The sequence below is a fragment of the Poecilia formosa genome, unplaced genomic scaffold (assembly GCF_000485575.1).
Source record: "Poecilia formosa unplaced genomic scaffold, Poecilia_formosa-5.1.2 Scaffold37, whole genome shotgun sequence".
NCBI lineage: Eukaryota > Metazoa > Chordata > Actinopteri > Cyprinodontiformes > Poeciliidae > Poecilia > Poecilia formosa.
In genome coordinates, this window is record NW_006799976.1 from 1088924 (window position 1) to 1114916 (window position 25993).

The following is a 25993-nucleotide window of genomic DNA, read 5'->3' on the forward strand; positions in this document are numbered from 1 at the left end:
AAAATGTGTATTCAGTCAGACTGAGGAGGCCACTACAACTGAAAGGAGCATAGCTTTATCATTCATTTCCTCACATGTCTGATGTTGATGAAGTGCTGAGTTAATATCTAGCGTGATTCCTGTGTTTTGATCACTGATGATTTGATTGTCAGTGGAGTTCCTGTTAAGCGTATGCAAGTAAAACTTGTGGAAAATGTAATTCTTTTGCTTCTGTGTCTCAGCACTTTGCTTTGAATGTCATAACATTTATCAAGTGACGTTTCAGCTGCTCTCTGCTTGACAGCAGGGCTGTGTAAGCACAACGAGCAAAACAACTGTGGAAAATCAGTGCAGCTGTCAACATGGTTTTTATATCAACATTAGCTTTATTGCAAAAGCTGCAAAACATTAAGATTGTTATGCAAAAGCCGGATTGACAAAAAATAATCTCTAATACAGATTTCCAAACTGTGCACGTGAAAATGTGTGATTTTTTTTTTTTTTAAACTTCCAGCAAAAATAATAGTAAAACAATATTTTCATGAGTAACGCCAAGGAGATGATCGGGGGAGTGAGGGATACTGATGATTTAAAAATGCTGTGGATATCCCTTACTAGCAATTCTCCCTACTTTGCATATGCAGCTTCAGCAACTTGAAGCTATAAAATATATATTTATTATAGTAGAGAGAACTGGGCTTCTCTCTATAACCTAAGTCGGTTATATATCAGATATACATTAAAACATGGATGTAAAAATTCAAAATCATTATTCTAATGTTAATAGTTTAATATTTATGTCTGGGGTTAAGACATAAATTGGTCATTGGAAAAATAAAATGACTAGTAAAACAAAATAAACAACAACAAAAAAAGAACCTCCAATAAGATTAACTTTACTTTGATGCAAAGACGACTTTACTTTGACAACTGTGGTTCTGCTTCTGCAGCGCGGCGCATCCAGTCACTGCAGAGAGAACTGCAAGAATCAAGCAGAAGCAGCAACATGTTGTTTTCTTAACACATGCTGTTTTGTGGGTTCAAACGTGTCTGTGTGAGGGATAGTACAAGAGTGCGCTTCATCTGAACAAGCTTCTGATAGGTAAAGAAAGACACACACACACACGCACACACACCCAGCAGTAGGGTTTAGAGGCAGGATTAATTGGAGAGTAACTGCCTGGTTCCCTCATGTGCTGTTGAGTGTTTGTTGGGAACCATCCCAGCTGTAGTTAAGGAGCCTCTGGGAGCCTTTTCATCTGGAGCGCAGTGAAACAAACAGCCACCGCAAACAAGTTAGGCCTGTTGGAAACAAACCGAGATGCACCGCCGGTGGTACATGCAAAGTATCTGACGTTTTATTTCTGAGGGAAAGCAAACGTCTTCCCTGTAACTTCCCTGACACAAACTGGAAAGTCAAGATTGTGCACATGAGCCTAGCGTCAGATCTCTATAAAGTAATTTATGGAGCAAGCATTCCTTCAGAAGCTATAAACCCTCTGACATTCTTTATAATGAAGAAAACTTCTCTCTTACTGAGTTTTTGGGTGAATAAGTAAGTTAAATGGTAGAATTTTCTCTGCTTTTTAAATCAGTTTTACAAAAAAAAAATTTCTTTGAATAAATCACACAAACTTTTTAAAAAATGCTTTAGATGGTGTTACAAGAGATCAGAAGAAGCTTCGTTCTCCGTTAGACCCAGCTCTCGGGGCATTTAATCTGACTGCGCTCATCTCGCCTTCCCCAGTTTCATTTTTTTAAACTGCAATCGTGAAAAGAAACGGTAGACGTGGTCTGCAGAACCTGCTGACAGAGAGATGTAAATACCCAGAATGCGTAATTGAAATGTAACCCTTCTTTAGCGAAGTAGGTGGCGGTGAAAAAGGGATAATCAGGTGGGAGAAAGTGATGGAGGGGCACGCAGGAGGCAGGAGGCAGGAGGCTACAGTTGCCAGGGGCGATGCTGGGGGCTTTCCTTGAGGGCTCGGTGTGCGGCACCAGCAGTCACCTGCCATCTATCACCTGTGGAAGAATGTGTGTGTTTGCGTGCGCACGCGAAAGCGAGCTGGTCGAGTTCTGCCTGTCATAACGCTTTAATCCTGACTGACATTTATTCAATGGGGGCTCGGCTCATTCATCCATCCATCACGTTCTATACCCCCCCCCCTCCTTTTCCATCATTGCTTTAGGCTTTATGTCCGTCCCTCCCTCTTTGCTTGTTGCAACAGACAGACAGTTATGAAGTAACTCTGCATACCAAGTGCTATCTCACACACACACACATACTGAAGAGGGACTTGAGCTTAAATAGCTACATGCCACTTATTCCATCTACTGGTATCAAAGCAGACCAATTTTTTAAAACATGTTTGGATGTGCTTACATCTGTTTTCTCCATGTTGGATGAAGCATGGATCATTATAGCGCCTCCCCTTTTCACCTGTTGCTGCCCCAGTGAAACAACAGGCCGCACTTTTCCTTTGCTTACAAGAAACCCCCAATAGAGTTGTTTGGAAGTGTGCGTGCGTCTCAGTATATTATTTTAATATCAGAAATGTATTTCAGTTTAAAGTGTTAAAACCCAAGTACCTTACAGATCCTCAAAGAGTGATATATTTAAAGTGTTTTAACAACAAAATAACCAAAAAAAAACAAAAAAAAAAGATTTTTAATGTAGCAATATCAACCTGGTTCATCATCTGAAAAAAAAAAAAAAAAAAAGGATTTTTAATGTAGCAATATCAACCTGGTTCATCATCTGCTTAGCAACCCTCCTTTTATCTTTGGAGTTTAGGTCAGGCATGTGTGCTGGACACCCAAGCATAGAGTGATACAGTCATTAAAACAGGAAGTGGTTCTTTTTGGCAGTGTGTGCACGTACCAGTTCATGAATGTCTTGGTGTATCTCTGCACTGACTTTTAGACTTAATAGACGCCTGACTATCTGTTGCAAAAACATCAAGTCATGAGTCCTTCCTCTGCTTGATTAGGTCGTAAGATAAGATTTATGTGTTAAAATCACACTCAGTTGGTTCGTGTAATTTTAAAATCATCAGAAAATCTGAATTTTGGATGTTTTTCATTGGGTTAAGCCCATCAAAGTAAACAACTGAAATATGAAGGTGACACTGTTTTGAAGTGTTTGACCTCCACTTTGCAGTATGTTGTATGATTTTTGCAACAGTAGGATTTTTTTTGTTGCTACTCTGTTTTAAATTAAACCAAGTAGCTCATTATACATTTTGTTTGATTTCTGTGGCATTTTTACCACATTGGGAGACTCTAATAGCGGCCCGTGCTTTACTCCGACTCTGATGTTAGCAGTCTTTCTGTGTGTTAGCATGTGTGTTCACCTGTGAGCTACCAAGATTGATCCCGCAAAGGTCCTTTCATCTTTATGGGAAACTAGTTATGATCGCTGCAAACATGCTGCCACACATGGCTTGGTTTCCGTCTGTGTGAGCGTGGCAGTAAGTGACACTGTGCTGCTCGTGTTCCTCTATGTGTGTGTGTGTGTGTGTGTGTGTGTGTGTGTGTGTGTGTGCGTGCGTGCGTGGAACAGCATGACAGATGAAACGAAAGATTCTTTCATTAGCTGTGTTTGAAGCTCAGTGGGGTCACAGCAATACCAGACATTTAATTACAGCAGACCGAATGGCTCCCCCTCCCCGAAACACACATTCACACACCCGCTGACGCAGACACACACAGACACACGGGGAGGTCTTTCATGGAAGATGCTTCCAAAAGGTAATAATATAAACCACTCAGCAGGAGAAATAACCCCGAACTCTCACCGCCTTCCTTCCCTCCCCTTCCTCTCTTGGCCTTTTCCAACCTCGCTGCCTCGCTTTGACTCTCCACCCTCTGTGCTAAGTATAGCTGCCGTAATGGTGATGGATGCAGATGGAGCAAGCAGGTCTTAAATGTCAGACTCAAATGAAAACTGCTGCTCCATTGAGACAAAAGCAGCTGGACACATCTAGAGTTGTTTAACACTCACACAGATCCGCTCCCCTGAAGTGACAGATAAACTCTGCTCCCTGCACACTGTGGGGTTCTACAAACAGGGGAGAGAAATGTATCCTTTTTTTATTTAACTGTGCCGTTTTTATGCTTACTTTGTAAAACGATAAATTCAGTCATTTAAATCAAAGACCCAGGGGGAAATTTACAAATGCAATTTTCTCCATTTATTGCAGCTGTTTAAGCATGGGCACTCTGCTTTACATTTACGCCAGATTTATAATAGCAATAGATCTGTGCATCCGGTAATTTCCCCCTATTTTTCGGTTTGGTTGTCAGCTTCTGCTCAGTTGAGCTTCAATACGTCTGGATGTTTTCACTCGGTGTAGACCTTTGGTCTGTGTCGTGGTGTTTGGTGTTCTGTTTGCTGAACACTTGCGACGTCCTCAACCCCATAACATATCCCTGGTACTCTAACCATCATTTTTCACAACATTATGTGCAAATCAGAAGTCTAGCCAATCACCTTTTTCCATTTCCTCCATCAGTTTTCAGCAGATGGTACTTTTTCCACAAATTTCTAGTAATACAATGCAGTTTTGTACAATTTTGATCTACAAAGCTCTATAATTTAAGTAGATTTTCTTCCTCAATATATGCAAAATACTTAATTTGAGGTTTAGCAATCCACAGAAAGACATTATTTCCTCAATAGAGTAATTTCAGAAGCAGGTCTGTGTTTTACATGAGACGTTTCAATTTTGTGAACATATTGTAACCATGACATAGAGAGACGCTGTGAAGCTAATTATTCATGCTGATAATGTTGCCTTGACAGAAGCATTTGATGTTTTTATGAAAGTTTTGCACAGCGTTTTAGTGGCAACACAAGCTAAAACTCACTCTAACCTCAACAAAACACAGTTGTGGTAACTAAATATAAGCAAAATCTGTTTTTTTTTTTTTAAAGTGTCCTATTTGCTGTTTTTGGGGTAATGAAACCTTAATGTTCAACATGAAGCATTACATTTCCACATATGTTTGGTAAAACTTCCCAAGTCGGTTTCCAAGCACATGGATTAAGAGCACCCAGCTTCTCAGAAGTGTCTCATGTTTTAATGTGAAGGAATTATGAATTGGCATCTCAAGACTTTGTAGCAGGAAACACATTTCATGTTGTTGATTCCACGAGAAGAAAGGACGAGTTTGGAGGAGTTGTCGAAGCAACTCTGCGTTAACATTCAACAGGGTTGTTGATGAGTACATTTCCTAAACTTGTCAGTTTGTGGGACATTTCTAAATGAAATGGAAGCAGAACAGCCTGGTGATTAAAACGCCTCCATTCATCCGAATCCCCACTGAGGCGACACGTTCTCTACAACGAGTCGTTCTCTACAAAAACAAGGGCAGAAATTCTTTAGCTGCCTTGTCTCTTAGGGTTTTGAGGCAGTGATGAATTACTGAAAGTATGGCTGTGGCTGAGTCCGTCTCTTTAGTGAGTCAGCACTGCGAGTTCATACACAGTGTCTGTGTGCAGGATTTTTTTTTTTTTTTTTATCAATGGGGAAAACTGTTTCCTTTACAAGTTTTCCCTTATATGAGACCAAAACTTTAAATGGAGATGCACCAATCAGAATTTTGTGTTTAATTTCCGATCTCTAATCTTTTAGAGAGGATTGACCTTGGGTGATTCAGATTTCTCTTTAACCCTCCCGAGGTCTTGGTGCAGTCGGGCAGTGGGGCAAAGGGGTCGAGGGTTGTCCCATCAAACCGACAGTTCCCGAAACCACATAACTCGAAAAATGTCACAGTAAAAGTTGATTTCATTTTAGTGATTAGCACAATTAGCACAGTTAGCATGACTAAAACAGAAGCATTTGCAGAGCGTTAATCCTTGCTTTTCAGATTTCCTAAACAATGCAAACATTTCAAAACGCGCCAACATGTTCAATTAAGAACATTAGGTCAAAAGCTCACATGGATAAAACACAAACAAATTTGCTGTAGTGAATTCAGCCTTCATTGTAACTTCTAAAGTTGGATTTAGGCCAGCGAAGCATTCCCAATTAAAAGCCGACGTTATTCAGTAGAAAATACAGTTTCCTTTAAAACAGATTCTGACTTAAATCACTTCTATTTAGACAGTTCACCAAAAAACAAAAGTAGCTATTTTTGAGTCATTTTTGTTGAGGAACAACTTCCACACTGAAGAGTGTTTTTGGTAGCGCAAACTGTTGGTTCTTCTTCTTGGTAGCGGTGTAAAGACTGGATTTCTGAGTACTGAACACAGTGGATTTGGGCGATACGGACTTAAAAAACGATTAAAAAAATACTTTTATGGCTTTGACTGCATGACACAGCAGTCACATCCCCACAAACACAAAACTCTTCTTTAAGAAGTGTGATTTGTATCACTAACCTGCATATTTTTTAAACTTCTTGATATTTATTGATGCTTTTATTGAGTAAATGGTGGAGAAAGTAGTGAAACAAGTAATCCAATGTGGAGAGCTTTGGGTGTTTGACATCGTTATTTGGAATTTATCGCGATAACGATGAGTCAGAATTCTTATCCTAATATGAAATTTATCACGATAGATGATAAACGGTGAGATAAATGCCCACCCATTGTTCACACACACAAATTGCTGTAAATACGATTCACATCGTGTGACGCTGATGCAGATTTAAAGTTGGATAAGTAAGCAAGTAACGCAGACATAAAGTAATTAGCGGTGGGCAACTATGATTAAGTAGCGCTGTGAAACGCGGCATTCCCCCCTCCTGGATCTAAAGCCTCATTCGTCTTACACTGCGGTGCTTCGGGGACTTTGTGTGAATGGAGGGAGTGTGAAAGAGTGAGAAAAGGAGGAGTGGGATCTCTCCATCACTCCGAGTCTGACCTTCCAAAGAGTCACGCTGATACAGAGTACAGAACTAATGCCTCTATATATTATCTGAATTTGCTGCATTATCATTACGCCTCTCGCTCTCGCCCTCACACTCCTTTTCCCCCCCGTGCTGCATTCACACGACACACGACGAGGAGTCGACCAGGAGAGACGAGCTGGTGCTCCTCCGGACGGGAAAAGCGTCGATGAACTGCTCACCCACAGCATCTCGGAGGCAGAAAAAAAATAAAAAATGGTCCGGAGAAGAATGGTGACAGCGTGACACAAAGGGAGCGAGAGTTTAGCCTCACGAGTAGCCGCTCTGCCCGCGTCTTATATTGTGTGTGCGAGAAGGAACACAGGAGATAACACAGAGACTTCCTGGACAAGAGCAAGGTCAACACATTCACGCCACGGCTGACACGCACTAATGCATTCGCACCGTGTCGGCAATCGGGAGCACAATAGAAGAAGAGGAGAGAGGAAGGACTGCAAGCAGACCGGGGAGATAAGAGCAAAATGTCACACCATTATTTTGAGTTTCGACGTTATTCCTCCTGAACAATACAGGCACATCCGCTTAGTGTCTTGACCAATTTCAACACGATCACTTCTGAGTTGGTCCCGAAACAAGATGTTGTTAAATCTTTAGCTTTGACTTTTACTTTTGTGTTTTGTTTTTGTTTTTTTCTCCCATAAAGAATTACAGTTTCAAGCCTTTTTGTTGGCCACTTGATTGATGTCCCTGAGGTAATAGTGCTGGTCCGAGGTAGATTGAGGTCCTTGACTGGAAGCTGCACTGTTGACTGCAGTGTGTGTGTGTATGTGTGCGTGTGCGTGTGTGTGTGTGGTTTGTGTCTGCAGGGCAGGATCGCAGCGAGGCAGCTCTCATCAGGCGTTTTAAGGGCGATGGCGTCCGCTACAAGGCCAAACTCATCGGCCTGGACGAGGTCACCGCCGCCCGCGGAGACAAGCTCTGCCAGGACTCAATGATGAAGCTCAAGGTAACAACACGCTCCCCTTTCCTTTTATTTCTCTGCTGTTGCAAACAAACAAGAGATTTGCGTGGACACAGTCTGGAAACTTTAAATTTGCATGATAATTTAAAAATAACAAGAAAAAAAAAAGAAGAATCTGGAGAAACGACGCAGCATGGACCGCCTCAGGCCAAACGGAGTTCCCGCGCTCTCAAAACCTACAAAACATCAGCGGCTTTTTTTTTTTTTTTTTTTTTTTGGTCCATAAAGAGTTCATTTTCATGCATATTCTAGTGTTGAACATTTAAATATGCATGTTTAATAGATCACAGCATAAGCGCGCCTTCGTATATAGTCATGCATGCAGGGTTTGCCTGCTTTTCCCCCCCCCCATATGCAAATTTCCAGGGGAGAAAAGTTCAAGTACAAAGATAGGAGGGGGAAAAAAAAAGTGTGCACGCTTTAATTTATAGGCATGATGATGATGGGTGCAGGAGGAAGTGAGGAGGTTAGCCATATGGATGAGAAGGGGATTGGGGTGAATGTCTCATTTGGCAGGACAGGAACAATTAGAGGGGGAGTCAGACAGATGGGGCAGTTAACAAAGAAGAGAAGTCGTACAGGAAGAGGGATCATTTAGATGATGGGTAGGAGGCAGGTGAGTGAAGATGAAGATGACAGCAGATTGGCTACTTTATTATAATTCATGGGGAAAAAAGAGCGCCGTTTATGAAAAATGAAAATTGATTGAATTTTGCAGCATGAAGAAACTCGTGTTAAAAATAGCTGCATATTTAAACAAATCCTTGTTTGTTTGTTTTTTCTTTTTTGTCAAAGATATAAGGCGAGGAGCGGCTCATTCATTATTAATTATCCTTAAGTCATGCTGCCAGTGGAAATTAAGTAGAGAAAATTACATTTGTGTTTTGTTTTGCGTGGAGTGGACACTCCACCCAGCGGATACCTATAAGGGTGAGAAGCGGACAGACAGCTCATTGATCAAACGGGGATCCCTCCTTCTCATTTATTCCGACAGGAAATCCATCAACTCTTTTACTCTCGTCTCTGCGCCTCTTATTTCACGTGGCTCCTCCTGAGCCTCGTTCAGCTCCTCCGGTTCTCTGTTCTCGTTCCACCTTTTTCTTCTCCTCTTTTTGCGATTAAACATTGCAGATCAACATGAAAGTAAAATCCGTTCTGATACTGGACTTTCTTTCCGTTTTTCAGAAGTTGCGTCGTGATGGAACGTTTTCCATCTTCATATTATTTGACTGCTCTAAAAGATGTGTATCATGTGCATAATAAGACTTCCAGTACTTTAAAAAAAAATCTATTGAGCTGCTTTGATAATTAAAATCCAATTGAACTCTTCAAAACCTTGTTAAACTAAAATGACAGACTGTAGCATTTCTAACATACAGTACATATCAACCGTATGTTTGATCAGTAGGTATTATTTTTGACCAGAATAGTTGTCTTGACTTAATTTCTGACATCTACATAGACACCAATGAATCATATCCAGTCCAGAGGTTCATAGGGCGCAAACCACTCATTAATCTGTGTAGTCAGATGTCACAAACTGTTCTGGACCAAGCCTCTCAGGAAATCAGACCTTCAACGTACAAAAATAGTAGGTCTGCAAAAAAATCGCTGCATCCAGAGTTGACCTTGAAACGGGAAATGTTGGCACCAAACAAACAAATAATCAGCAGAATAAAGATGTGACTTTACCTAAAGGACGTCATAAGATGCTCGACGAACAACATAGTTTCCTTTTGATATCATTGACATCATTCTGAAATATAACAACCCAGGGGCGTGCATTGCAAAATTTAACTGAAGGAGAAAAAAAACCATTTGATTCATCGATAAAATCAACTTATCGCCTAAGATAAACCATACTTTGATGTCATATGTATGTAAAATGCTGTGCAAGTTACTTTGGAAGTGTTTATCTGGAGATGATCCGTTGTAGGAGCAGCAATTGAATGCACCATAGAAGCGCAGTTGTTGGAGAAAATCCCTCTGCAGAAACCTCCGTGGTGTTCAGTGCTGGTTGAAAACTGCAGGCAGCTGGATTTGGACTTCAACCTATTTCTCTGTGCACCAGTGTTTTACTTTTGGCTTAACATTATTTTAAGTGAGTAATTAAGAGTTATGAATCAAAGGCTAACTTTGGTTTGGTCTGCCTTTCTTTCTCAATTTTTATTTATTTACTTGGACTTTTATTTAAACAGGATAAATCTCATTGGAAAAATCAAGTTTCTATGTCAGGAGAGAATTATTCGAATATTAAATAAAATCATAAAGTTCGAGTGCATATTAAGGTGCGTTGTGAAAATGTGGCAGACTTTAGTGGAAGACTTCTCTACTTTGTTTTGGTGCCACTTTTAAAACTGCTTAGTGGAACAAAGAGTTCAGGCACAAACATTGTGCATACGTGTATATTTAATATGGCTGTATTGATTTAGGACGGCTGAGTGCTGAACTGAAAGACCTGCACCGTCACACCGCTAATGTTGACACATTTAAATTTGTGCTAAGTTATTGTTCGCATTTAAGCTTAGGAATATGTCTGTGGACCTAAACAAAACAACGCAAGACGTCCTTCGCAGGTTATAGAAATGTGCGTATATTTTCTTCAGTATTTCAACATGTGTGCATAACTTAAAATTAGACTTTGCAGTCAGGGTGTGGGTGGCAAATATAAATGAGGAATATTTGTTTTTCTTTGCTGAATAAATCAAACATGCAAGAAAGCATTTTAAGTTTTGCTTAAAACTATGTTAAAAACATTGTTTTTATGACAAATGTCTTTGTAATACCCTGAGTTTGAGAGTGAGTGTGCATAGCAGACCTTTTGGGATGTTTCAAAAAAATTGCGCTGCTCAAAAGTTGCAGTACTGACCTAAAACGTTATCCAAGGTCAGATGAGTCTACACTCTGAATCACTCACCTCTCCATGCCAAATGTTTGAAATGCATCCTCCATCAGGGCAGGGCAGCTATTACTTTCTGATTCATTTTGTTAATTATTATTTCACCACTTGGGGGCAGTTGTAGACTGTATATAGACTTATGTAATATTTCTTCCCTAGATGATCATTAAGAAAAGAGGCGTTTGGAATATGACATTATGACATCATGGCAAAAGTAACCTACTTGGTCCAGACACAGTAGAAAACTACGCTTTGTTCTGTTGTGCTTCTTGGCCAAGTCTCCCTCGAAAAAAGACTTTATCTCAAGGGACTTTCTGATAAAATAATGGTTAAATAAAAAAATATTCTTTAACATTCTAATTTATGCAAACGGAACAACACGCATACCAAACAGATGTGACAGGACTTGATGTTTTGAAAAATGTGCTTCATTTCTTCACATTTAGACCTTCGTAAAATGCACTCTAGGTACGGCAAGATAAGAAACGGTGTGACAGCAGCTTTACGTTACTTGCTTGGTGGAGTAATTCTAGCATGTGCAGAAGCGACATGTCTGCCATAATTTCCAGACATTTAGCCTACTTAGTGTTGCATAATCTTCTGCTAAACATGTTGGTGAAATGTCTGTTTGTGGCTGTAAATTGTCTCATCCTAAACTGATGCCACCATGTGTGGCTTGTTACCAATACTGAGGAGTAATCCACCAAGAGAACAATCTTTTACTCAGAGACTCTACTTACGTGCATTCCCTTTCCACTCTTCATGTATTTCATTTCTGCTCCTAATGCGATTGTTTTGCATCGTGTGTGTGTGTGTGTGTGTGTCTGTGTCTCGTCCGCAGGGTGTAGCTGCTGCAGCGCGGTCTAAAGGAGAACACAAGCAGAAGGTGTTTCTAACCGTTTCCTTCGGAGGGATCAAGATCTTTGATGAGAAGACGGGGGTAAGCTCTGAAGGAGACGCGGGTCTGTTTATATGTGTGAGCACCGCCGCGCGCAGCCCTGCTGTGTGTGCATGTATTTGTGTTTCTTCTGTTAATGAGGCCTCTCCATGAAAGGGAGTGGCCCCCGGGGAAATCAGGAGGCCCTAATTGAAACCCTGAGAACAAGGCTGTAGTAGATGAGAGAACATGGCTATCCCATTGTATGCCTTTTTGCAAACAGCGACAACACTGGTTTCATATTGTGCTCCAGGATTATGCGTTTTCCATCTTACTTGGCTGTTTTCCTGGCTGACCAATGGGATCTGTCCTGACTTCATCGTATGTTTAATTTCAGCGCTTCCAACAACGAGGCACGGAGCCCAGTGCCGGTTTTTGGTATGGATTTTGCTGAATGGTGTTAGAACAGAGGGGGAGGATGATCACCCGCTACGTCTGTTTCTTAAGGGCTTATTTTAGAGAATATTATGTGTTTTTGCCACCCTGCTCTTTTTAAAGTAAAACTTAAAGTTAAATGAGCTGTTAGCTGGTTTTTTAGTTGGTCTGTTTGCTGGCTAACAGACATGCTGCTCGTGAACTTTAGTGTGAAACATTGTTGGGCGAGACGAATTGAGGAACACTTCTTCATAGTTACAAAGAACAATTTGGGCATCTATTCCATTATTCCCAAACATCCACATTTTATCTGTCATGTTAATAAGGGAACCTTCCTGTCATAGGAGCTGAATTTCAATCAACGGACTGGCAGTGAGAATTACTCTGTGCTTCACGAAAAACTGTTGTGGTTTTACTTTTCTGCAACCCCACTTCAGGTCAGGGGTCAGTCTCTGCCTCAAGCTGAGGACTGCAGGTATCTTGAAGGATGGAGCGAGAGATGGGTCGTCGGATTGGGTTGTATTCTGCAGTATCGTTGGTTCTGCTCTGCTAAGACAAAAGAATGTTGCAACAAATGTACAAGTCGCTGAAACACTCATTCTCCATATTTGGCTGGACTCAAACCGTAGAGATAGGGTGAGGCGCTCCCTCATCTGGGCGGGACTTGACGGGGATTGCTCTCCTGACTTGAAACAAGTCAGTTAAAGGGGAATAGGTCTCTGCCAAGATGGCTTCCTGGACCCCTTTAAAGGCTTTCCAGTGCTTGTGCCACTGGTAACCTGCTGGCATGTCGCTTCTTGAATCCCTCTTGAGTCTGTTACACCCGCAAAACTCGGGTAAATGAGGGGACAATGGAGGAATGAATGGATGCAACTTTTTAAAACCATTTGTACCCCCTTCCCCCCTGCCATTCCCCTCCATTTACAAAGTTATCTTATTTACCTCACAGTTTGCCATCAGTCACCTTTCTCCCTCTGCCTAATGGGAGCTACAAAAATACCTTAAATCCCAGCAAAAGCACAATAAAAAGGAGATTTTCTTGGCTTCTGTCAGACATCTTGACAACTTGGAGATTTACACCAACAGTGGCAGTCATAAATAGAGGGCAGTCCGTGGAGAGAGCTCACAAGTCAGTTATTAAATGCTGTTGCAGATTGAGTGTGCTTGCAGCTCCGAGGAAAGTGGCCAGAAGTGCCGGGTGATTTCTTTTTAAATTTTCCTACCCAAGGATCCACTGACAGCTTTTATTGAGGCTCAATACCCAACCCGGCTATACCTGGTAATGTATCCTTGAGCAAGAAATATAACGCGCCCCTCCACCCCGATCCCCAAGTGTGTGTGTCTCATGTCACTAAACAAGCCAGTTTTCCTTCTTTTAGTGCTGGTGATTGAGATNCAGCGGCTTTTTTTTTTTTTTTTTTTTTTTGGTCCATAAAGAGTTCATTTTCATGCATATTCTAGTGTTGAACATTTAAATATGCATGTTTAATAGATCACAGCATAAGCGCGCCTTCGTATATAGTCATGCATGCAGGGTTTGCCTGCTTTTCCCCCCCCCCATATGCAAATTTCCAGGGGAGAAAAGTTCAAGTACAAAGATAGGAGGGAAAAAAAAAAAGTGTGCACGCTTTAATTTATAGGCATGATGATGATGGGTGCAGGAGGAAGTGAGGAGGTTAGCCATATGGATGAGAAGGGGATTGGGGTGAATGTCTCATTTGGCAGGACAGGAACAATTAGAGGGGGAGTCAGACAGATGGGGCAGTTAACAAAGAAGAGAAGTCGTACAGGAAGAGGGATCATTTAGATGATGGGTAGGAGGCAGGTGAGTGAAGATGAAGATGACAGCAGATTGGCTACTTTATTATAATTCATGGGGAAAAAAGAGCGCCGTTTATGAAAAATGAAAATTGATTGAATTTTGCAGCGTGAAGAAACTCGTGTTAAAAATAGCTGCATATTTAAACAAATCCTTGTTTGTTTGTTTTTTCTTTTTTGTCAAAGATATAAGGCGAGGAGCGGCTCATTCATTATTAATTATCCTTAAGTCATGCTGCCAGTGGAAATTAAGTAGAGAAAATTACATTTGTGTTTTGTTTTGCGTGGAGTGGACACTCCACCCAGCGGATACCTATAAGGGTGAGAAGCGGACAGACAGCTCATTGATCAAACGGGGATCCCTCCTTCTCATTTATTCCGACAGGAAATCCATCAACTCTTTTACTCTCGTCTCTGCGCCTCTTATTTCACGTGGCTCCTCCTGAGCCTCGTTCAGCTCCTCCGGTTCTCTGTTCTCGTTCCACCTTTTTCTTCTCCTCTTTTTGCGATTAAACATTGCAGATCAACATGAAAGTAAAATCCGTTCTGATACTGGACTTTCTTTCCGTTTTTCAGAAGTTGCGTCGTGATGGAACGTTTTCCATCTTCATATTATTTGACTGCTCTAAAAGATGTGTATCATGTGCATAATAAGACTTCCAGTACTTTAAAAAAAAATCTATTGAGCTGCTTTGATAATTAAAATCCAATTGAACTCTTCAAAACCTTGTTAAACTAAAATGACAGACTGTAGCATTTCTAACATACAGTACATATCAACCGTATGTTTGATCAGTAGGTATTATTTTTGACCAGAATAGTTGTCTTGACTTAATTTCTGACATCTACATAGACACCAATGAATCATATCCAGTCCAGAGGTTCATAGGGCGCAAACCACTCATTAATCTGTGTAGTCAGATGTCACAAACTGTTCTGGACCAAGCCTCTCAGGAAATCAGACCTTCAACGTACAAAAATAGTAGGTCTGCAAAAAAATCGCTGCATCCAGAGTTGACCTTGAAACGGGAAATGTTGGCACCAAACAAACAAATAATCAGCAGAATAAAGATGTGACTTTACCTAAAGGACGTCATAAGATGCTCGACGAACAACATAGTTTCCTTTTGATATCATTGACATCATTCTGAAATATAACAACCCAGGGGCGTGCATTGCAAAATTTAACTGAAGGAGAAAAAAAACCATTTGATTCATCGATAAAATCAACTTATCGCCTAAGATAAACCATACTTTGATGTCATATGTATGTAAAATGCTGTGCAAGTTACTTTGGAAGTGTTTATCTGGAGACGATCCGTTGTAGGAGCAGCAATTGAATGCACCATAGAAGCGCAGTTGTTGGAGAAAATCCCTCTGCAGAAACCTCCGTGGTGTTCAGTGCTGGTTGAAAACTGCAGGCAGCTGGATTTGGACTTCAACCTATTTCTCTGTGCACCAGTGTTTTACTTTTGGCTTAACATTATTTTAAGTGAGTAATTAAGAGTTATGAATCAAAGGCTAACTTTGGTTTGGTCTGCCTTTCTTTCTCAATTTTTATTTATTTACTTGGACTTTTATTTAAACAGGATAAATCTCATTGGAAAAATCAAGTTTCTATGTCAGGAGAGAATTATTCGAATATTAAATAAAATCATAAAGTTCGAGTGCATATTAAGGTGCGTTGTGAAAATGTGGCAGACTTTAGTGGAAGACTTCTCTACTTTGTTTTGGTGCCACTTTTAAAACTGCTTAGTGGAACAAAGAGTTCAGGCACAAACATTGTGCATACGTGTATATTTAATATGGCTGTATTGATTTAGGACGGCTGAGTGCTGAACTGAAAGACCTGCACCGTCACACCGCTAATGTTGACACATTTAAATTTGTGCTAAGTTATTGTTCGCATTTAAGCTTAGGAATATGTCTGTGGACCTAAACAAAACAACGCAAGACGTCCTTCGCAGGTTATAGAAATGTGCGTATATTTTCTTCAGTATTTCAACATGTGTGCATAACTTAAAATTAGACTTTGCAGTCAGGGTGTGGGTGGCAAATATAAATGAGGAATATTTGTTTTTCTTTGCTGAATAAATCAAACACGCAAGAAAGCATTTTAAGTTTTGCTTAAAACTATGTTAAAAACATTGTTTTTATGACAAATGTCTTTGTAATACCCTGAGTTTGAGAGTGAGTGTGCATAGCAGACCTTTTGGGATGTTTCAAAAAAATTGCGCTGCTCAAAAGTTGCAGTACTGACCTAAAACGTTATCCAAGGTCAGATGAGTCTACACTCTGAATCACTCACCTCTCCATGCCAAATGTTTGAAATGCATCCTCCATCAGGGCAGGGCAGCTATTACTTTCTGATTCATTTTGTTAATTATTATTTCACCACTTGGGGGCAGTTGTAGACTGTATATAGACTTATGTAATATTTCTTCCCTAGATGATCATTAAGAAAAGAGGCGTTTGGAATATGACATTATGACATCATGGCAAAAGTAACCTACTTGGTCCAGACACAGTAGAAAACTACGCTTTGTTCTGTTGTGCTTCTTGGCCAAGTCTCCCTCGAAAAAAGACTTTATCTCAAGGGACTTTCTGATAAAATAATGGTTAAATAAAAAAATATTCTTTAACATTCTAATTTATGCAAACGGAACAACACGCATACCAAACAGATGTGACAGGACTTGATGTTTTGAAAAATGTGCTTCATTTCTTCACATTTAGACCTTCGTAAAATGCACTCTAGGTACGGCAAGATAAGAAACGGTGTGACAGCAGCTTTACGTTACTTGCTTGGTGGAGTAATTCTAGCATGTGCAGAAGCGACATGTCTGCCATAATTTCCAGACATTTAGCCTACTTAGTGTTGCATAATCTTCTGCTAAACATGTTGGTGAAATGTCTGTTTGTGGCTGTAAATTGTCTCATCCTAAACTGATGCCACCATGTGTGGCTTGTTACCAATACTGAGGAGTAATCCACCAAGAGAACAATCTTTTACTCAGAGACTCTACTTACGTGCATTCCCTTTCCACTCTTCATGTATTTCATTTCTGCTCCTAATGCGATTGTTTTGCATCGTGTGTGTGTGTGTGTGTGTGTCTGTGTCTCGTCCGCAGGGTGTAGCTGCTGCAGCGCGGTCTAAAGGAGAACACAAGCAGAAGGTGTTTCTAACCGTTTCCTTCGGAGGGATCAAGATCTTTGATGAGAAGACGGGGGTAAGCTCTGAAGGAGACGCGGGTCTGTTTATATGTGTGAGCACCGCCGCGCGCAGCCCTGCTGTGTGTGCATGTATTTGTGTTTCTTCTGTTAATGAGGCCTCTCCATGAAAGGGAGTGGCCCCCGGGGAAATCAGGAGGCCCTAATTGAAACCCTGAGAACAAGGCTGTAGTAGATGAGAGAACATGGCTATCCCATTGTATGCCTTTTTGCAAACAGCGACAACACTGGTTTCATATTGTGCTCCAGGATTATGCGTTTTCCATCTTACTTGGCTGTTTTCCTGGCTGACCAATGGGATCTGTCCTGACTTCATCGTATGTTTAATTTCGGCGCTTCCAACAACGAGGCACGGAGCCCAGTGCCGGTTTTTGGTATGGATTTTGCTGAATGGTGTTAGAACAGAGGGGGAGGATGATCACCCGCTACGTCTGTTTCTTAAGGGCTTATTTTAGAGAATATTATGTGTTTTTGCCACCCTGCTCTTTTTAAAGTAAAACTTAAAGTTAAATGAGCTGTTAGCTGGTTATTTAGTTGGTCTGTTTGCTGGCTAACAGACATGCTGCTCGTGAACTTTAGTGTGAAACATTGTTGGGCGAGACGAATTGAGGAACACTTCTTCATAGTTACAAAGAACAATTTGGGCATCTATTCCATTATTCCCAAACATCCACATTTTATCTGTCATGTTAATAAGGGAACCTTCCTGTCACAGGAGCTGAATTTCAATCAACGGACTGGCAGTGAGAATTACTCTGTGCTTCACGAAAAACTGTTGTGGTTTTACTTTTCTGCAACCCCACTTCAGGTCAGGGGTCAGTCTCTGCCTCAAGCTGAGGACTGCAGGTATCTTGAAGGATGGAGCGAGAGATGGGTCGTCGGATTGGGTTGTATTCTGCAGTATCGTTGGTTCTGCTCTGCTAAGACAAAAGAATGTTGCAACGAATGTACAAGTCGCTGGAACACTCATTCTCCATATTTGGCTGGACTCAAACCGTAGAGATAGGGTGAGGCGCTCCCTCATCTGGGCGGGACTTGACGGGGACTGCTCTCCTGACTTGAAACAAGTCAGTTAAAGGGGAATAGGTCTCTGCCAAGATGGCTTCCTGGACCCCTTTAAAGGCTTTCCAGTTCTTGTGCCACTGGTAACCTGCTGGCATGTCGCTTCTTGAATCCCTCTTGAATCTGTTACGCCCGCAAAACTCGGGTAAATGAGGGGACAATGGAGGAATGAATGGATGCAACTTTTTAAAACCATTTGTACCCCCTTCCCCCCTGCCATTCCCCTCCATTTACAAAGTTATCTTATTTACCTCACAGTTTGCCATCAGTCACCTTTCTCCCTCTGCCTAATGGGAGCTACAAAAATACCTTAAATCCCAGCAAAAGCACAATAAAAAGGAGATTTTCTTGGCTTCTGTCAGACATCTTGACAACTTGGAGATTTACACCAACAGTGGCAGTCATAAATAGAGGGCAGTCCGTGGAGAGAGCTCACAAGTCAGTTATTAAATGCTGTTGCAGATTGAGTGTGCTTGCAGCTCCGAGGAAAGTGGCCAGAAGTGCCGGGTGATTTCTTTTTAAATTTTCCTACCCAAGGATCCACTGACAGCTTTTATTGAGGCTCAATACCCAACCCGGCTATACCTGGTAATGTATCCTTGAGCAAGAAATATAACGCGCCCCTCCACCCCGATCCCCAAGTGTGTGTGTCTCATGTCACTAAACAAGCCAGTTTTCCTTCTTTTAGTGCTGGTGATTGAGATACATGGGAGAGAAATTAATTTTAAGGTGTTTGGCACAGCTTACTCTGGAAGCCTGTTAAGATTTTCAGTGTTTGCTTGTTTTTTTTTTTTTTTTTTTTGTGGCAGCTGGAGGAAAACATCCTTATTTCTATAGCATAATTCAACATCTGTGTCGTATAAATGTGCGTGGCGTGCTGTCTGGTCGGTCTGAGCCCCAGCTCAACACCTGGTGTTTAGCTGCCAGATTTACACCCCCAGCGTGAGTCGGACGTCGTTCGCGTTGCACGTGTGTGTGTGTGTGTGTGTGTGCGTGCGTGCGTGTGTGTTTGCCCGTCGTTCACCTTCAAACCTCGTTTTACAGCCCTCATAAAGTCGCGTCCCTCACCCCTCCTTGACGCGTCAACATTTCTATGATGACACAGAGTGATAAAGAAAATAAAACAATAGATACTAAAAAAAATAAAAATAAAAAAAACTGGGTAAAAAGCCGAAGGAGCAAAGTGGGGGAGAGAGAGCAAAAGAAGCAGGGAAAGGGTTGGGTGAAACGATAAGAGGAAACGAGGATGTGGAAAAGATTGATAGAGGAGGGAGGGGGTGCGATGGAGGGACAGAGATGGACTGAAACAGAGTTAGAGAGATAGGTAGGGAATCAGGGAGCATATGTCAGAGTAAAGCTCTCTTCAGGGAGACCTTGTCCTCTGTCTCCTCGCATTAATATTAACTTTAAAGATATGCAGTCGTCACTATCAGTCCTTCAACCGCTCCTTATGCCAAGGGAAGAGAGGAAGACGGAGAGAATGACTCTGCCTAGGTTCATGGATCTCGATGATCTCAACCCCCCCGCCACGCCCTCAGCATGCATCCGTCACCCGGATGGGAGGATGGATGGATGTACAGGTGAAGGAATAGATGAGTCCCCCCCCCCCTCCATCAAAGGAGGGAAGGTCACGCGCAGGATGGAGGGGAGTGTTGTTCAAGATGTAGAAGAAGAAGAGGTGGAGACATTAATCTCAGAGAGAGCAGGTCGGCACGTCTCTCTTTCGGGTCGGCCTCTATCTCGATAAACACGCTCTCTCACACACACGCACTCACACACACACACACACACAGCAACACACGTGCAGCTGCTGGCCTCACCAGCCTCTGGCGCCAAGCGCAGGAAGGACACACCTTCATGTCAGGAGTCGAGGGCTGAACCTCGTGAGTCACAAAGATTAGATACGTCTGGTTCATTCAGTCACATCATTTAAAAACAAAAATGCAGATGAAGTAACCCATCACTTGTGAGGTTGATTTCTGATCTTAAGAAAAAAAAAACTTTGATGTGCACATTCTGATTTAGCCCATTCCGATAGCTCTTTAAAAAGACCAGGATGACTCTTCAAGTAATTCCTTCTTGCCTTTCGGCGGTGAGCGGTCATTAGTTATTTTTATCTGGTGCTGTGTGACGGACTGGCGACCTGTCCAGGGTGGACCCCACCTCTCCCTCAATGACCCTCTGGCTATAAGACCCAGCCCCTCCCCTTCCACCCTGCAGGGACGAGCGGGTATAAATGATGGACAGATGGATATGTGACAGTAGTCAGACCATTTCTAATAAACCCAAAGTCATTGCTGAGTTGATATTTTAAGCTCTCGTCAGCATTGTATTTTAGAGCAGCTGGGACGACTAAATCAATGTTAAAAAGAGCAACTTCTAAAAGCCTTCACCTCTTTCTTGGCAAAAATTAACTACAGACATGCTGTAGAAAAACTGTTTCATTTTTAAAAAGCTTCTTGCAGCTTTTAAACTTCCGTCATTTTGCTCCGTGTGTTGGCTTCACACTGAGTCAAGGAAAACGTTTGCCTTTCGCTGTCAATTGTCACGCTGCTCAGAACCAGGTTACCTTACGCAGGGGAGAGACTTGGGTAACCCGATTAATCTAATCTTTATAGTCTAATCATATGTGCACTAAGTTAAAGTTGGCGGTCCTGCTTATTCAAAAAAAACAGAAAAATAAAAAGATTGGGTGCCTAAGTTTGAATTTATTGTGGATTCTCTCTTTTCAACACAAGGTCAAACTCATTCATACGATCTCAAAAGCATGCACACACATCCACTAATGTTTGGTTAAATATCCCTTGGGAAGTCGTGACGAATGTCTCGCTATCAACAAGCTGCTGGCATAATTTATCTGGATAAGTGACGTCTCTTCTTTTCATAAAAAGTTGGTTCTGGTTGTCAGGCGCAGTTCAAACAGATTCTGCGTAGTTCCCTAACTTTAACCCGCTTTATCCATCCCAAAGCCAGTTTCAGTGCATGTTTGGAACATCTCCGTTTCACCCGTCCGGCTCCTGATTTAAGGTGAAGTTAGAGAATCTGCAGTCGGTGCTACATCTCCATTATTTCACCGCTGGTGCACCCAGCAGTACTGATGCAACATAACTACTGAGACTGAAACCGTGCTTGACAGCTGGTACAGTGTACAACTTAGTAAGGGGCATTTCATGACATATTAATGAGCTGTGTGTTTACATTTGAGTCTGTATGTATAATTTTGAGCTTGTGCTTCCTGTTTTTCTTTTTCACAAACTCCCACTTGAAAAGAAAGGCTGAAATGCATCGTTAGAAAACCTTTAAATTAATACAACCTTACCTGGGCTTCCTGTCATGTGATCAGTTCGTCGCTCCCAGCATGTCAAGACAATCTGAAATGTTCAGCTTCTGTTATCTGACTGCACGACGTCTTGTGCATTTTATTCTTTCGCCTTCATTTTAGCAGAGTGACTAAGCGACTAATTACACCTCAAAGCTAAGTGCTCTGACGGTCCGGGCCTGCTGGCTGGAGACTGGGCAGCCTCAGTGGGTCACTTTCCAGGAGAGGGATGTGAAGGTTAGGGGAGGTTAGACCGACAGTGTCCCGCTGCTTCCTTTCCTCCCTCCTCACTCCTGGCATCGGAGCAGAAAATCTTGGGTCAGTGACCAGCAGCTGTTCAAGGACACGCTGCCCACAATCCCCCCGAGAGACACCGATGCCGTGTGGGGCTGTTGTCCATATCAGCGTATCTGGACAGACAGACAGAGAGAGAGAGAGAGCATAAAGTCGTTATTGAACTTTTACGTACATGTCTTTGCAAGCAACCAACTACCCTGGAAAGCCATTTTATAGCATCATCAAGTAACTATGTTATATCAAACATGATTTAAAAGAAATTTGATTTGAAATTTAGTGCCCCCTTCAGCACATCATCATAACGTTCCTCTGTTAAGCTTTTAAAATCGTTTTTCACTGAGAAGCGGTTCCTATGACGAGCTCAGCAGATGCGCAGTTCCACCAGATCTCTGCTAATTGCTGCTAGCGCTAGTCTGTAGGAGCTGAGTAGGAGATTTAATTGTTCCTTAAACGCGCATGAAAGAATCAAGGCAACACTGCAGGTATGCCTTTGATGATGGAATGACATTGTAACATGATGCAAAGCTCAAAAAGTAGATTTTCCATAACACTGCTCCTTTAAAGCAGCCATGCTTAGCGTCTGAGGTCTAGAGGGCCTCATGGTGGCGTAGTTGGCCGTTTTCCTGAGAATGAAGCAGCAGGACATTTGTAATGAAAAGCACATACAGGATGCGTACATGACTTACCGCTTCAGCATTCTGGAAGCGAGCAGCCACCCAGTGCAAAGCATGTCAGCAGCAGAACCTGTTGGTGAATAAAATGTGGCAGGATGCAACCAGTTCTCACCAATTTATAAAAATAAGAATATTTTTGGGGGCGGCAGAGGAGCTCCATGAAATTGTCTGGTTTATTTTTATTTCTATCCTTTTCCTGCTGTTTTTTTTTCTTTCTCCAGGTTATTATGATTGAAGCACAAAAATTGTCAGAAACCTACGCATGCACGATCTAAATCGGTCCACACAAATTTCTTTCATTTTCAGCTTCTGTTTGGACAGCCATAAGCGCCGGCTTTGCAAGCTTTCGTATTTTTTGCAACAGTTTATGTACAGGGATGCTGAGAGTGTAGTATGATGGTAATCAAGTCAGTATCTTCACGTCAAAACATTTGAGGCTGGTTGCTGATGCCTTTCTGACCCCGTGTTTAATACGAAACAGCCAGAAACTTTTCAAGGTGCTCGTAATAATTATTTGAGAGGTTTTGGGTTTTTTTTTCAGCAATGAAAATATCTTTGTTGAAATTATCTTTGGGAACAGTAACAGTGGAGTTCAATGTGCTAAATGTGCCATTTGGGTTAGTTTTTCTTAATTAGTGTGTTATGCATCTTGCACTGGTCTCCACCCTAGACTGTATTCCTCTTTTTTTGAGATGTAAGGTCAAACTCAACATCTGTTTAATGACAATGGAACAGATTTGCTTCATAAAACCAACAACTTCCATCCTCCCCGAGAATGTCGCAGGGCTGGTGTTTTAATAACGCGACCTTCGTGCTGAGAAACCAGCTCAAAAGACGTCAAAGTCCCAGCGACCTGCTGACTGCGCATACGAAGCGCTTCTGCTGTTTAAGCTTTACTTGCTGCCAAGATGAAGAGGAGCGTTTGAATTTATCCAGTCATTTCATTGTGCGCTCTCTTTGAATCAGAGTCTCTTTGTCACCTCGCCGCCCACCCAGAGATAATTCAATAACCTCCGTAAATGAGCTGTGTGTGCGTGCGTGTGTGTGTGTGCGTGTATGTGTTTGCGTGCATCTTCACACACTGCCTTAGCTGTCATTTTCAGGTCAATCAAAGGTGATAATAATAATCATTACTCCAATTATTAAATTTAGAAGACATGACTCACGCAGCGATTATCTGCCTCTGCTGGGGTTTACAGTGTGTGTGTGTGTGATTGTTTGCGGCCCCCCATGTTAAACTGCTGTCACTCCTCCCCGCCACGTCTCACCTCTGGGTTGACTGCAGAGGGAGCAGATGCGTGTGTTTGTCGTGTGATTGTACAGAGCCCCGGCCCCTCTGATGAACTGAAGGGCCGCAGGATCATTATGTTGACTGCGCGCCTCTCCTCGCAGCGGGCAGCTGGCGCAGACAACAATAACAAAGCAGACATTTAGTGTGACTTAACAGAGGGCCTTTGCATATTAAGCTGTGAATTCTGTGCACGCATGTGTGTGAGTGTGTGTGTTGGGTGCAAGGGCGCAGATGAAGTGATCAAGTCCGACAGCTTGCCGAGCTGTGATTGTCACTGATTCCCCCCCCCCTTGTCCTCAGGACAAACAGTGCCATCTGCCACAGGCGATGCCAGCTTGGCAGATCCAACCCAAACTAAACCGCAGAGGGCAGAAGAGCTGCAAATAATTCAGTGAAGGATACAAGGTCTCTAACCGAGTGTCGGTGTTCAGAGTGTACTCTCAGGGGGGCTTGCTAAGGTTTGTGTGTTTTTTAGCAGTTTCTCAGGTGTGAACATGGAGTTCCTTGTAAAAGTATTCGTACACGGTGAGCATTTCCGGTAACACTTTATTTGACGGGGTGTACATAAGACTGACTTGACACTGTCATAAACATGACGCAACACCTATCATGAACATGAAGGAGTTTATGAATGTCTATGACTGATGTAATGAAGTCTCATTCAGCAAATAATGACAATTTTAATGCAAAGTTGCTCTAAAAGTTGCATTAAAAGCCTATTAGAAGTTCTAACTTTGCATTAAAGTGTTAAATCATGCAAAGTTGGCACTTTTAATGGACTTTTAAAGCAACTTTTAGGGCAACTTTGCAATTAAAATGTAATTATTTACTGAATGACACTTCATGACAACAGTCATAGACATTCATAAAGACTCCTTCATGTTCATAACAGGTGTTATGTCATGTTTATAATGGTGTAATGTCAGTCTTATGCACACTCCGTCAAATAAAGTGTCACTGCATTTCCACATTTCATATCAGTCTATCGATGATTATTGATTCGTTTTTTGTTTTAAATAGTTGAAAAAATTGTTGAAATCCTGCCAGATTGGCGGCCTGACTTTTTTTATACAGTCTTCAGGCAAAGTGGCGAAACCTGAAACTGCTGCTGTGCCAATTACTCAACAGGTTGTTGCTAGGCAACCAAAGAATGAGTTAGTTGATGCCACCGTGAGAGGTTGAGCACCTAAAACCTTATTGAATATTCTACTGGGCCTATCTATTGATATTGATTACATGTCCATTGTGATATATTACTGAGTTATTGTCCAGGACTAGTGTGGAATAATTATTATGAGGAGTTAAAACTGTGTTTTCAATCTTTAAAAAAAAAAAATATATATATATATATATAAATCTGTTATTTTCTGTTATGATTTTTTTCTACAGACCTGGTTTGATAATTTGCTGCATATAGACATAATAAGTCAGAGTTGAGGGGAATGTGTGTGTGTATATAAATTTCCAGTAATACTGAAAGAAAACCTAGAAGGTTCACATTTCCAAAAGGGCAACTTGCCAAACAAATAATTCAGTTTAAAGCGTATTCATGTGCTGGAACGGCTCAGTCAAAGTCTAAATCTAAATCCAAATAAAAATGTGTAGAAAGACTTTGAGAAGTAATGTTCACAGATTCTCCTTGTTTGATAAGAAGGAGCTCAAGCTATAGATTTTTTTTCTTTCAAAGAACGGACAAAGATTGTCATTTCTAGATATCCAAACCGGGTGAAGATACACCCCAAGAGACTCGTAGCTGCAATTGCAGTGAAATTTGTTACAACTTTATGTATTCTGCTGACATCATGCTTTTGTGGAGCACGAAGACACAGAACTATTTGACTTTTTGTCTGCACAGCAAAAAGTCATACTTCATTGTTTTCTTTCACAGATCCTCCAACACCACCATGCAGTCCATGAAATCTCCTACATCGCCAAGGACATCACGGACCACAGAGCCTTCGGTTATGTCTGCGGGAAGGAGGGAAATCACCGATTTGTGGCCATCAAAACTGCACAGTCGGTCAGTGTTTGACTTTGCGCGTCAATTTTTAATGTTGGTGAAGAGTTTGCACACACTCATCCTGGGAGGTGAGATTTTTTTGACTCACTTTAGGCCTTTAACAATACGTTTGCACTAATTGCTTTCAAACAGGAAATGGAGACATTGTAAAAACGGTCGTATAATAAAGCAACAACAATGGATGTCAAAAGCAGAAATTTGATGTGGAAGTTTGA

General features: G+C 41.6%; 2 protein-coding genes across 7 annotated transcripts in view; both read left to right on the forward strand.

Moving 5' to 3' along the window:
* Window positions 1–5413: 5413 nt before the first annotated feature.
* On the forward strand, window positions 5414–11973 carry LOC107836059 (disabled homolog 1-like). The gene is made up of 3 exons (XM_016670692.1): window positions 5414–5440; window positions 7649–7840; window positions 11596–11973. Exons 1-3 carry the CDS (start codon window positions 5414–5416, stop codon window positions 11803–11805), a joined length of 429 nt encoding a protein of 142 aa, XP_016526178.1. The 3' UTR covers window positions 11806–11973.
* A 4970-nt stretch (window positions 11974–16943) lies between these two features.
* Window positions 16944–25993, forward strand: part of dab1a (DAB adaptor protein 1a) — a 37213-nt gene continuing 28163 nt past the window's right edge. For all 6 annotated transcript variants that reach the window (XM_016670719.1, XM_016670718.1, XM_016670720.1 and 3 more), the window contains exons 1-2: window positions 16944–17114; window positions 25647–25778. In XM_016670719.1, coding sequence (XP_016526205.1) covers window positions 16959–17114; window positions 25647–25778 — 288 coding nt within the window. In that variant the 5' untranslated portion in view covers window positions 16944–16958. The remainder of the gene's footprint in view (window positions 17115–25646; window positions 25779–25993) is intronic.